At 43.4% G+C, this 13245-nt stretch overlaps 1 protein-coding gene across 7 annotated transcripts in view; it reads left to right on the plus strand.

The window, feature by feature from the left end:
* The window catches only part of RARB (retinoic acid receptor beta), a 672606-nt gene that overhangs the window by 499161 nt on the left and 160200 nt on the right, over window positions 1-13245 (plus strand). Inside the window, exon 1 of one of the 7 annotated variants that reach the window (XM_060638524.3) lies at window positions 62-829. The exons of 4 other annotated variants lie outside the window; for them this stretch is intronic. In XM_060638524.3, the coding sequence (XP_060494507.1) occupies window positions 673-829 (157 nt within the window). In that variant the 5' untranslated portion in view covers window positions 62-672. Of the gene's footprint in view, window positions 1-61; window positions 830-9914; window positions 10328-13245 lie in introns of those variants that run through there. 2 more of the 7 variants (XM_060638527.3, XM_060638525.3) reach the window with 2 other exon arrangements.

A 13245-nucleotide genomic window follows, 5' to 3' on the forward strand; every position in this document is an offset into this window, starting at 1 on the left:
GGGAAAGAAAGAGGCGGCTTGCGCGCTCGCCCGCTGCCTCTCTGGCTGTCTGCTTTTGCAGGGCTGCTGGGAGTTTTTAAGCTCTGTGAGAATCCTGGGAGTTGGTGATGTCAGACTCGTTGGGTCATTTGAAGGTTAGCAGCCCGGGAAGGGTTCACCGAAAGTTCACTCGCATATATTAGGCAATTCAATCTTTCATTCTGTGTGACAGAAGTAGTAGGAAGTGAGCTGTTCAGAGGCAGGAGGGTCTATTCTTTGCCAAAGGGGGGACCAGAATTCCCCCATGCGAGCTGTTTGAGGACTGGGATGCCGAGGACGCGAGCAAGCCGGGCAGGGTTTGTCTGGGCACCGTCGGGGTAGGATCCGGACCGCATTCGGAAGGCTTTTTGCAGGCATTTGCTTGGAAGGAGAACTTGGGATCTTTCTGGGAACCCCCGCCCCGGCTGGATTGGCCGAGCAAGCCTGGAAAATGGTAAATGATCATTTGGATCAATTACAGGCTTTTAGCTGGCTTGTCTGTCATAATTCATGATTCGGGGCTGGGAAAAAGACCAACAGCCTACGTGCCAAAAAAGGGGCAGAGTTTGATGGAGTTGGGTGGACTTTTCTATGCCATTTGCCTCCACACCTAGAGGATAAGCACTTTTGCAGACATTCGGTGCAGGGGAGATCATGTTTGACTGTATGGATGTTCTGTCAGTGAGTCCTGGGCAAATCCTGGATTTCTACACTGCGAGTCCGTCTTCCTGCATGCTCCAGGAGAAAGCTCTCAAAGCATGCTTCAGTGGATTGACCCAAACCGAATGGCAGCATCGGCACACTGCTCAATGTAGGTTTATTTTTTCCCTTCTTCTACCAAGAAAAAAAAATGAATTGTCTCTCTTGCATGCAATAAAGACATTGGAAACAAACTGCATTGGTAGCAAGACAAAGGATTTAATGATTTAATGCTGAAAGGGTGTGATATGCTGGCGTGCATATTGATTCCCTCTTGCTGAAAATTTCCTGTTAGATGTTTTCTTCCCAAACAGCCCCTCCCGACCCCCACTCCTCTCCTTACCAACCTTACAGTCTCTTGAAAACAGTTTTAAAAAGATGCATGGAGTGGGGGGGGAGGGGGGGGTGGGAGGGGGGAAGTAGAGTGTGACCACAGGACTTTGAAACATTCTTCAAGTAAGGCGATTTGACACATTGTGCAGTTTTTACTAAGATGTATGCAGAGGGGAATTTAACTTTGCTGTTCTTTGGATTAGCTGCTAGTTGTATATATCCCCCCCTTGTGTGTTTCAGCAGTCCAAAGTAATTAAAATATGACATCGTCCTTGTAAGGAATTTAGCCTAATTAGGGTGGCTCCTGCTCTTGCAGTTCATAAACCACCCATTAAAGCTGCTGCTTCCAATGTTTTCCTTGCTAAGGAAAGGCAATATTTCTTAGCATTGACCCTGCTGCCACCTTTCCGAGTCACTTTGTTGCTCTAAGAAGTTGCTGTTTTGCTAGAAAACTACTGGCAATGAACACCCCTTGGGCTGAGCCATCCATTATTTCCATATCTTGCAATTCAGCCCAGAACCTGGACATCATTTAAAGGGAAGGAAATCTAAGTGGAGTAGCCCAGTTTTTAAAAAAAATATTGACTATTTGGTTATCTGATCCTGACACGATGCCGAGGCACGCATCTGGTCAACAGTAGTGTGGCTGCAGGCTTGAGAAATGACCAGAAGTCCCAGAAAATCCCACGTTCGGGTGGCTGTGGTGGGAGCCTGCAGGATGCATCGCCCCCCTGACAGTGATTTAGATAAATGGCTCAGCTATCTATCAAAATGTTTTTAGTACTTTATTTGACAATTCATTGGCGCATTAGCCTGAAAATGACATTTTAAATCTTTGTTTTCAAAGAGGTCAAAGTTTAACTGGAAGAAATTGAGTTTTCCTAATAACATGGTGGCTTATGTAAAGAGGGAGAAGAAAAGGGAGAGAGCGGGGACAGTGACCAGATTTAAATTGCTCTCTGTGAAACTTTTTCTTAGCAATAAAGACTTGCTACTTGGGCCAGGAAATCAACAGGTTTGTAGCTGAAAAATCAATAACCATTTGATGCCAACCGAATGGCTGTCTGACTTAATATTTGTTAGAGCCATAACCAGGGCAAAAAGAAAATAATTTTCAGAAGGCGTCTTCATCTCAAATGCCTTCTCTTTCCTGCTGCCTGTGTTCTTTCTGAAGAAGTCAAAGAAACTGAGTTACAAAATAATTGTACAACCCACCAACAGATCTTTGAGACCTGTCCTCTGTAGCAGTTAAAACAATGTGAACAATTTCACTTGGAATCTCAGGGAACCGGAGCTCTTGAGAAAACTTTTTGGTACAAGAAAAAGTTCTGTAAGACATATTTTTTAACGAAGGGGAAAAAAATGTTCAGGACCCTTGGCGGAAAGCTATTAGACTTAATAGAGCCTTTACAAGTAGACAGTCTCCCTTTGTAATTAACCCTCCAAACATGCCTATTAAGTTGTAGGAGTAGGGGGAAAAGCTTTGTTTGTTCTTGAACAAGTTAAACAAGGGATTTGCCTTATCTGGGGAGAGCGAGTGGTGAATGTGTCATTTGCCTAGGGCCAGCCGATAAGCAAGAAGTGTCGATAACAGCAAAGTTCAGCTAATCAAAGAAACTTGCATTAGAAAAAGTAAATAAAGGCATTTGACAAAGGGATTTCAGAAATTCCAGTGTCTTATTTTTGTAAGCAAGGCAATTAGTGTTTATTGTGGTCAATTTCGCAAGGGCTGGAAAAGCACACCCCAGCTATAGGCTAAATGAATAAATTGTAAAAATTGCTTTTGCCCCTGCAGAGAGTTGCTTTATCCTCCATAAACCACTTTATGACCCTGTGTTTAGTTGTTCAAGAGATTAAGTTTTTAAGCATAAATAAAAATTCTAACAAATGTCTGCCACATGGTGTTTGGTTCAGGGTGGCATAGCTACTTAGGACTTGTGAAATAAAAGCATATTAGGGCTTCGTTTGGATAAAAAAGAGCATAAAAACCACAAGCTTTTCCATTGTACTTAATGACTGTTTTGACGAGAAGCAGATCTGTTTACGCTCTTAACACAGAGGAAACAGTGGGCAAGGAGAAAAAAAAATCGTACTAAATCCAACCAAAAGTATTTTCTGCCTTGAGATTCTGTTTTTTCGTGTGTGTGTATGTGTGTGTGTGTGTGTGTGTGTGTGTGTGTGTGTGTGTGTGTAGTAATCAGAGTAAACCCTTTGAATGTAAAACGCACCAGAAGCTGTCTTTGAAAGGTGTTAGAATATTCTTTTTAGTTTCTTTTGTAATTTTAATGACAGAAAAATGGCATGCGAATCAGCTACCGGTTTGAGTAGGGCCTGTGAATTGCTTGTTATAAAAATTTGAAGTCAGGATTAGCGGGCTACTAAGGGAATGTGGTATAAATAATACGATTTAAGACTGCCCCTGGAAGGTATCATAGTCACAAAGTTTGTATTCAGATGCCTCATGGATTATCTTGGTTTTAGGGCCTGCTCCAGATGTTTCCAGCATTAATTGCTCAGTGGGCATAGGATAAATCCTAATATTTGTGGTCTAAATATAGTTGCTTTCGGTGAAATCATGAGTGTGACAACTTCTTGGCCTTCTTCCCTGTCCTCTACATACTCAGCACATCAAAAGAAAAAAGAGAAAAGAAATATTTTCTTTTTGAAATAGTATTTTGCCCATTAATGAGGAGAAATCTGTTTTAAAAACAAACAGTGATGTGTGATTAAGGAAGGAAGAAAAGTTCCCTTCTCAAAGCCCTGGGACCTGAATTTTAAGTATTAAACAGTATCCAAATCCTCTCCTAGTGAGATATAAATTGGGGTCAAAGTGGCAAAATCAAAGATACCCACTGAAAGAGAGACTAAGTAAAGACTGACAGCCACCGTATGAATTGAATGGGGTTTTGAATAAATATTTCGATGAAAAGGCTCAATTGTTTTTCTAAAGTAGGACATAATTTTCTGCTTCTCAGCCACATGACAGTGGTAACTAATACCATCAGAAAGGAGAAAGAAAAGGGACTTTTGCTTACATCTCAGAGTGCAGGATAGGGTCGTCTGAAAATAAGCGGAAATTTCACCAAGTTTTCCTTCCCTGTAGGAAAAAAAAAAAAAAAAAGAAAGAAATACTAAAATTTTGTACATATGCTGATAACTTGGTACTTTGGGTAGGGAGGTATTGATGTGTAAACTAGAAGGAAAAAAAAAACACATGAGTTTAAATTTTATCGCCAGAAAATTGTAGATTCCAGAAAATAAAACAGGAGAGGTACACGTCTGTCCGCTTAAACTTCGGCTATGGAATTGGTCTGGAAGCGCCAGTTAGAATTTGATTTGCCAGCCCAAATGCAAAGCCGTTGTTTTGAAAGAGGCCTTTTTTTTTTTTTTTTTGTCCTAATTAGATAAATGACCAGAATGGCCATTTCTGATAGGCTAACTGATCTGAATCAAAAGTTTTCTTCTCATTTCTGGAAGCCTGGCTCTGACCATATATAACCAGTCAGTATTGTCATGAACTTTTCTTTAAAACAAAAAAGTAAAAGTTCTTCTGGATATCAGATGCTTGTAATTTGCCTTCAACATATTAAGCCCCTGGGATGATTGAAAAGGGAAGAAAATCTTACCGTTTTCCCTTTTGTACATTCCACAAGCATCAGTAAACTATCTCGGAAGAGAAATACACGATGAATGATAAAGATTGTAACTTCTGCTCTGAAGGCATTTATAATCTTTGAAATCAGATTTTTTTTTTTATAAAAGGCTAGGAATTTTTTAAATCAGAGAGTTACTCTCAAGGAGAAAGATGGAGATGTGAAACCAAGGTGCAAAATATAAAACGCTCTTCAAATCACATAGGGCTTATTAAACAATAAATGCAGTATTCATTTTAGAACATCTTAAAAAGAATCTTCTATAGAGTTTGAGTTACATGTAAGTGCCAATAAATTTATCTTTAAATGACATTTTTCTACTTTAAATGTTCTACTAGAGATTCAGTTAACTATCAATTAAATACATTCTTTCAGAAATGGGAGCTTTTGAGGAAGGTTAATCAGAAAAATCTTGGCTGAAAACCTTTCCAAAAGATATTAAAGTAGGATCTTGCCTTTCAAATTATAGTGTAGTTAGGGCAATCGTACGTCTCTGATTTTCTAGAGTAACCCACTTTCAGATATACTGCCACGATTCCCACATAAATCATTGAAATATGCCAGATATTTCAATATTACGAGATTTCCAAGGCTGCCCCTTGAACCCAGGAGTGGCACAGAACGTCTTTGTTTGGATTCTCTGGTCAATATAGCTAGAGCGCTCACAGCTTAATTTTTCCATTATGACTGAAGATCGCCTTGTGCTTCTGGGTCATCCTTTGGAACATGAATTCCTTTTGTGGCACACTGTAGTTCTGTAAGTAGAAGGCATCCCCTGCAAAACCTGATTTAAGTACAATGACTGTGGTTCTCATTCCAGCATGTTGTATGTATTGGGAGTGGGGGGAGGGAGAGAATTATTAAATTGAATTACTATGAACAAAGCTGTATCAGTTCTTGGCTAGCTTCTCCTTAAAAAGTTGAAACGGGCGGTGATGGAGAGAGGAGAGTGGAGTGAACTCAGGTTCCAGATTTATCAGTATCCTGTCTGTAAGTGGCTTGGCCTAAGTACCTCTTGTTAAATAGGACATGAGATAACCTTCCCCATCTGTAAGATCTAATGACACAACCTCATCAGTCAATATGTTGCCCCGAATTCTCCTCTTTTCCTTTCTGCCTTCCTCACTTCGTCGTTAAGAACCATAATCCCCGCCTCACCCCACACCCCCGAGCCCCTTTAAATGAATAAAAAATAAAGTTGTGCAAGTTCTCCCGACCTAGGAAGCAGTAAGGGTGAGTCTGCAGGTATTATATTATTTATCTTGAGCTTTCAGAGCTTCTTAGAGGAGAATTCAAACAGGCAATGGAACTGCTGACCTGCTTTTTTTCTCTGGACTTGCAGGGTGGGGAGCTGAAAGGGGGGCCATTCAGTAAGATAAGACTCTTGGTCCCCTGCACGATAAGGCGAGGATAACAGGAACTGACGTCAGCCAGGCAAGCCAGCCTGGCCAAGCATTTCCTCTAGTCAGGGCACATGGATTCCAGGAGTCTGCAGGCCTCCCCCATTGCTGACACACTGAACCAGCGCGGGGGTGGAGGCACGAGGAAAGCTAATTTTAACAGGAGTGACAGTGGGTGACCACGTACGTCCCTCACGCCCCAAAGGAAATTTCTCTAAACAGAACAAAGAGTCACTTGGGTGGGAGTGATTTTAATAAAAGCAGATTCTGAGAGTATAATTGCAATTTTACGTTGTCCTAGAATAGATCGTTGTTTCCCAGCTGTCCACAGTTTCCCTCTGATGTGTCTGGAGAAGGTCTCTGCAGCAGTCCCCAAATCCTATCCCCCATGAACCCCGCCAACTCCCTCTGTATAACAAAATGGGAAGGAATTCACATTGTCAGAGTTAATCCCTGGTATTCCTATTTACTTTCCTCAGTACCAAGTTCCCACCCCCATCCGCATCATATGACAGACAGCGTTGCTAAAGCCATTTCATTTGCCACCAGCCCTGACAGCCCCCAGCAGTGTTTGCTCTCCTCTTTCAGTCTTCCTTTTTTTTTAAACTCACATTATTCTTGCCTTTGCAAGTATCTGCGATTTGAGGTCTGGGGGAGAAACTTGAATGAAAGAGCCGGTTTTTATTTTTTCAAGTTTATAGGTTCTCGTGAGTCTACTCTTTTCTTAAAGATAATCGTTGTTGTTGTTGTTGTTTTAAGTATTGAATAAGGGGTTACTCTCCTAATTTGACTCAGATGTAGTGAAATGTTTGGTTTTGTTATTATTGATCAATTACCGTTCACCACAGATCACAATTTACCAAATCAGAAAAATCCAAATAGCTGAATCCAAAATACTCGGGTAGAAATAATGCAGGCAAGACCAGATAAGACAGGGACATCCGTTAACTGGGAGGAGAAGATTTGGATCACGTTTATCTCAGTTTTTCTCTGATTTCCAGAGCAAATGAAGACCTCGTCTAACCCACGCCTCCTCTCAAAAATTGTAAAGCTTTTGGGGCTACGGTACCTATGTCTTGTTATCAAGGTCCATAATTATAAAAAGGCTGGTGATCTGAAGCCTGTTTCAGCTTCAAAAGATTTTTTAGGGTCTGGTCTATTGAAAAGCTTGGGGGTATAATTAACTAAAATGGAAATGGAGGCAAGCGAAATTTAGTTCCTGATGTTTTAATTTAGCTCAGTACTGCCATGTGTTATTGAAGAGAATTCTTAAAGGCAAACATAATTATTTCATTATGGTCCTCAGAATGCTTTCATTGGCTTTAATGACAAGAAGCTGTATAAAAAGGCATACATTTTAATTAGTCCTTCTTATATTTACATCAGATAAATAACAAATAATTGATGAAAAACAAGTCTTTGGAATGGATGATTTCACATAGTGCGCTGGTTACAGTTTAATGATGAAACGTTTCTCTGTTGCTTTGCATTTTAATTATCCAGACATTAACAGCACTGGTGCCATGGTGCTAAAATACCGTTGCTGCCATTTTATTACGAAAAAATCACAATTAATGCCTATGAATCAGAAGCCGAAAAAGGTAGCTAGAAGCGCATCTCAGAGGAAGCAAATTGCCAGTCCCATTAATTTCACTGTGCTGGTTAGCACTCCTTTTGGTCACTTTTATCTTTTATACTTCATCTCTTTGGATGAGGACTGTCAGGGGTTTCACGTGGGCTTTTATGGCCACCTCTCCTCCTAAATACCTTTCTTTCTCTCCTGCTGCCCGTTTGGAACACTTGCCCGAAAGTACCTTGCCAAATGTGTACCGGAAATTCAGAGAGCCTTTTTCCAGGGTGCAGTCTGCCTTACCTTTGATTTTATATGAAAACCCATTTCACATGATTCATCCGTTTTGGTGTACAGAACACTAATTGTTATTATTGATTTTAAATTCCGTGACCATTACAAGTAACCCAGATGACTGGCAGATAAAGGGTAATAATCCATGGAGTTCTGGAACTGTTTCATGTTTGTCTGGAGTACTTTATGTGATCAATATTAACTGCCCCATTGAAACTAACTGCTGTATCAAATAACAGTCAATCAAATGAATGTGCTTAGAGATTATTTATTGAAAGCTTTAATTGTTCACTGGGGCCCTGCTTATCAGAGGGAACAATAGGAATTAGAGATAGGATGAACAGGTTTGGATTTGCAGAGAAAGTTGGAGGATGTAGATGAACAGGGCATCTCTCTGCTACTTGGGCAAGAGTTTCCAGAAACCCATGCTGGGCTTCTAGTGGCCCCAAGTTGCACGTACTCTTACAAAGGTTCTCCTATCACCTGTCCATCCAGAGCTGTATACCTATACCACAAGAAGGTATAATGATTTTCTTGCTGTCAGACCGGAGGCTGTGAAGAGTTGTCACTCTCTGAAAGTTTTACTGCTTCTGCTCTGCGTGCCCACTCACATCTCGTACCCTCCCATGTACCTCTGCACCTGTATTCCCTGCCACTGCCCGATGGTCTGAGATAATGAAAGTAGCCCGCCTTGACCCAGGATCGATTTCCACAGCTATGAAATGGGAATAATGATGTCTACGGTGCAGGATTTGTAGAAAGATCAGAGCTCATGTAAATGAGGAGTCTGTTCTCGCCCAGAAAACATAACAGAAGCCACGGAGTAGAATTGTGCTCTGACTCCAGCATGACACCTGTGGCTCACGTGTCTCTGCTCATAGCGAAGCTGCTTTTTTAGTTGGTACCTCTTTTCCTCGACTAAAAGGTTCCTCTGTCTGTAGCTCATAGCCTGGGTCACAGTCCTTCCCGTTTCTGTCACCATTTGGGTAACACGGGCCCTGATTCGGTGGCATCCATTCACCAAGCCCCCAGATTTACTACAGAGGACCGACTTTTACAGGGGAACCTTGTCACCTATGAAACTGTCACAGTGCGACTTCACCCAGAGATGCTGTCTGGGGTACAGTCCGTTTTCATTGCTCACCGGTGGATTCGATCTTGTGGGGTCACTCACCAAACAGCTCTTGGGTGTCTGCCGTATCCCAGGCTCCCTGATGTGTTCTCTTCTCTGGGTGACACCAACATGATTCCTACCCTGTCCCTGCTCTCTCTGGACTCCTAATGTATGGAGAAATTGCATACACAAGTCCCCGTGACACGACCCTCTTATATAACACCAACACAAGTATCTCCTCGGGACTTTGAACGTGAGTCTGATCACGGAAAGAACGGAAACACCCCCGAGAACCACAGCTGCTGCAGGTGAGGGATCGGGCGGGTGGAACATCTTTGCCACAGGAGCAGGCAAGAGGTTCTCCCGAGTGGAGGCCTCACGGGTAATTTCCAAACGTGGTGTAGGGAGCGCTGGAATGAGCGCATAGCTTCCAAAGTTGCTTCTGGAAGATCCTTATGCGGATATTTCCGGAGTGCTTGTTAAATAATGTTCTTTTGGGGTGGGTCTGATTAGACTGGCTTTTAAGAAAACGATCGCTTATCTCTCGATCATTGTTCCCATGACTTCCTGCTCCGTGCCAAGCCGCCCCCGAAACTTAGTGGCCTAACAATTTATTATCTCATTAGTCTGTAGATGGACCGGGCTCAGCTGGGCAGGTCTTCTGCTCCCCACGCTGTCAGCTGAGGCCTGCGTCTCTCCAAGTCCCGGCAGGCTCACTCCCCTGGCTGGCGGTCCGCGTCGCTCTCTCGTTGGCAGGGAGCTCAGCTGGGCCTGTCGACTCGAGCGGCTGCACGAGGCTCGTGCTTGTCCCAGCAGGGCAGCAATGATCGGAGAGGGAGGGAGGAAGCGGAAGCCCCCAGCCCTCTGAAGGGCCAGATCCAGAGCTGGCACGGAGCCACTCGCGCCTCTGTGGGCGAAGCAGGCACCGGGGCCAGCCCGCATCCCCAAACTCTGCCTCTCGACGGGGCAGTGACAGAGGAAGTGCGGCCATCCTCTGTTCCCCGTTAACGATCGTCACACGCGTGCCTTCTGATAAGAAAGAAACGATTGTCTTCTGACGATAGAGACTGCACTGAAGCACCACAGAGGGGTTTTCGTTCGTCGGTTTTTGGCTGGTTACACGTTTTCCACGGTCCTCCTCTGCCGCCTGTCGATGCCTCATCGCCAGTCGGCCCTCACCGCTAATCCGGCGTGGAAGGTACGATGCTCCTCGTTTTACAGGAGAGGCAGTTGTGTCTCAGAGAAGGTGAGGAGTAGGTCTGAAGTCACACAGTAAGTTGTAGGGCTGAGGCTGAAACCACGGGAAGGGCTTTTCCCCATCGTCTGTGTGGACCGACTCACTTCCAGTTTAGGTCTGTCATCTGCATCAGCTGCGTGAAGAGTTCCTGGAACGTGTCCTATGCCCTAATAAACCCGAGAAGGGGCCCCGGACCGTGTTGGCGTGGGGGAGATGTAGAAAAGAGAGAAGTAAGGAACCGTAACTCGCATAAGTTCCTCTGACTGCGTTATTTCTCTGATAGCAGCCACGGCCTCTTTTGTCCCGTGTCCCATCCTGTTTGTGGCTGAATTCTGCATTGGCCCCTTCCCTCCCTCCGTACCTCACAGGAGTCAGGGTCTGCTTGAGTCTTGTGTTTACCGGGGAATCGCAGGAAGGTGAGAGATGAGAAATGAGGCTTTGCGTCTTCTCCAAGGTCACCTGTCACCCTCCTCTAGAGACCACTGCTAATGATGCCTGCTGGGGGTGCCTCATAGTTAAGGATCACTATTATATCATCCGTTACTTAAAAAAAAAAAGCGGGGTGCGGGGCGGGGGGGAAGCTTCCTAAGAGAGGATGAAGTTAAATTGCCCTTTTGGAATTCGCCGCCTGTTTTAAAGTATCTGTTTTCTTTAGAGGGTCCCAAACCTAAGAAAACTATTACTGCTTGATGAAGTTTACAGAAATAATTACGACGGTTGTTAGCCTCTCCCATAATGCTCTTATTTCAGTGATTTCAGTGATATCTGAAATGTAATGTATTGCTCTCTGTTTTGGAGTTGTTTTTTTTTTTTTATTTTTTTTTTAACGTTTTATTATTTATTTTTGAGACCGAGAGAGACAGAGCATGAATGGGGGAGGGTCAGAGAGAGAGGGAGACACAGAATCCGAAACAGGCTCCAGGCTCCGAGCCATCAGCACAGAGCCCGACGCGGGGCTCGAACTCACAAACTGCGAGATCATGACCTGAGCTAAAGTCAGTTGCCCAACCAGCTGAGCCACCCAGGCGCCCCATCTGTTTTGGAGTTTTATAAGCCATGTTCTACCTGTTTTTGTTTGTTTGTTTGAAATCTAATTGTTACTGAATTACGTATTTTGAGGAAATGGAGACAGATAGATGCATTGAAGTGACTTAGTAGAAGTCACGCAGTAGGTTCTGAATGGAACCTGTAAGATGCCGTCACGTGTTCGGGGGGTACGGCGTGGTCCTATGCAGTGTGTCGATGGTGGAGTTGGGCATTCTCCACGCGCTGCCTCGGCTGTGGAAGCTAGAGCTCCAGTTCCCTCAGTTGTTCCATCTATAAAATGGAGGCACAATGCTTACCTTGCAAGCTTACCATAGACTTAGATAAGAGTGTATTTAAAGTACCTGATAGGTAATATTCAGTAAATAGATACCTTCCCCCTTATTTTCTTATGAAAAACTTTTTTTAACACAGAAAAGCTCAAAGATTTTATGGGAAGCACTCGGATACCCGTTACCATATGTACCATTAAAGTTACCAGTTTGTTTTCTGTGTTTCTAACCATTTCTCCTGTGTGTGTGTGTGTGTGTGTGTGTGTGTGTGTGTGTTTCTGTTTTGTTTTATTGACTGGGCTCCCTTACTAACTTGGGACGTTTTGGGGATGAGATATTGTGTCCTTCTGTTTTCCAGTCTTAGTATGTTACTTAGTACCTGGTCAATTAACTGTGTACTTAGTACCTCAATTAACTGTGGTTAAGTCGGTGGATATGGTCAAGCACACCGCCGTTTGAGTGTACTAGATATCAGCACTGTCCAGAACTTCCTAGAGTGATGGAAATGATCTGTAGTTCTGTGTTGCCCAGTATCGTAGCCGCCAGCCTTGTGTGGCACTGGATATGGGCCTAATATATCTGAGGAACTGAATTTTTTATTTTATTTAATTTTAACCTGTTAAGGTTTCAATACCTACACGTGGCTAGTGGCTGCTGTATTGAACAACGCAGCTCTGTATACTCCAGCCATTAATATTTTTTCAATATTTGTTCTCTTTCCCTTTCGCCATTATTCTTCTTTCCTATTGCTATTAAGGAGCTTTAATTATCTCTTTATGTAGAGGGTAAATAGACTGCAGGAGAACGTAAACAGAATACCAGAGGGTGGGGATTTCAGTCATTGTTTAATGTGTTTTCCTTCTGGGTGGAACTATTTTTCCTGGGGCCTGGCAAATGCATAGCACTTACTTTACTAACATTTTACAGAGCTAAACCAGGATTTTCACAGAATCCCAGTGGGCTGGACTTCAATTATATTTCTTGCAGTCCTCACATCGCTATGGCATCACATTCTATTCCTGTGCTCCTGTGTCCTTGTTGACTTTCAAATGGACAGAGTATCTTCCAACATTTCCAAGCTACTTTCAACTCAGTTGAAACGCCTTAAACTTAAGGGAGGCAGAGAGGAACCGGCCACACTCTGTGGAAGGCTCACCATGTGTTCTAGAAAATGCCATCCTGTCTCTCCCAGGAGGACCTTCTTCTGCTCATGTATGTGTGCTCTGCTTTGCAACCTGGTGCCTGGCACACAGTAGGTGCTCAGGAGCTAAGCTGAGAATAGTTCAGTAGTAGCAAACGTACAGTTCAGAACATCCCAAATGGTTTCCGCCTTGATACATTTGTATGTTTTAGAGTCACTCAGAACACCTGAAGGTAAACTTCCAGGGAGCTGTCAAAACTTGGGAAGTTCAGGTTGGCGGTTATGGCGAGCACTTATGAACGCGTTAGCCAGAAAACTGTCCTGAATGGGCACAGGATATTTCCTTGGGCTTCTGGCGTTCGTTTTGATATCCGAGAAGCAGATTTTCTGATGGTCCCTCCTGTTAACCAGGACATGGTCCCTCCTCCCCCCTTTTTATTGTCGATCCCTAGAAATGATGAAGGTAAATA

This window comes from Panthera onca, chromosome C2, assembly GCF_046562875.1.
Source record: "Panthera onca isolate mPanOnc1 chromosome C2, mPanOnc1 haplotype 2, whole genome shotgun sequence".
NCBI lineage: Eukaryota > Metazoa > Chordata > Mammalia > Carnivora > Felidae > Panthera > Panthera onca.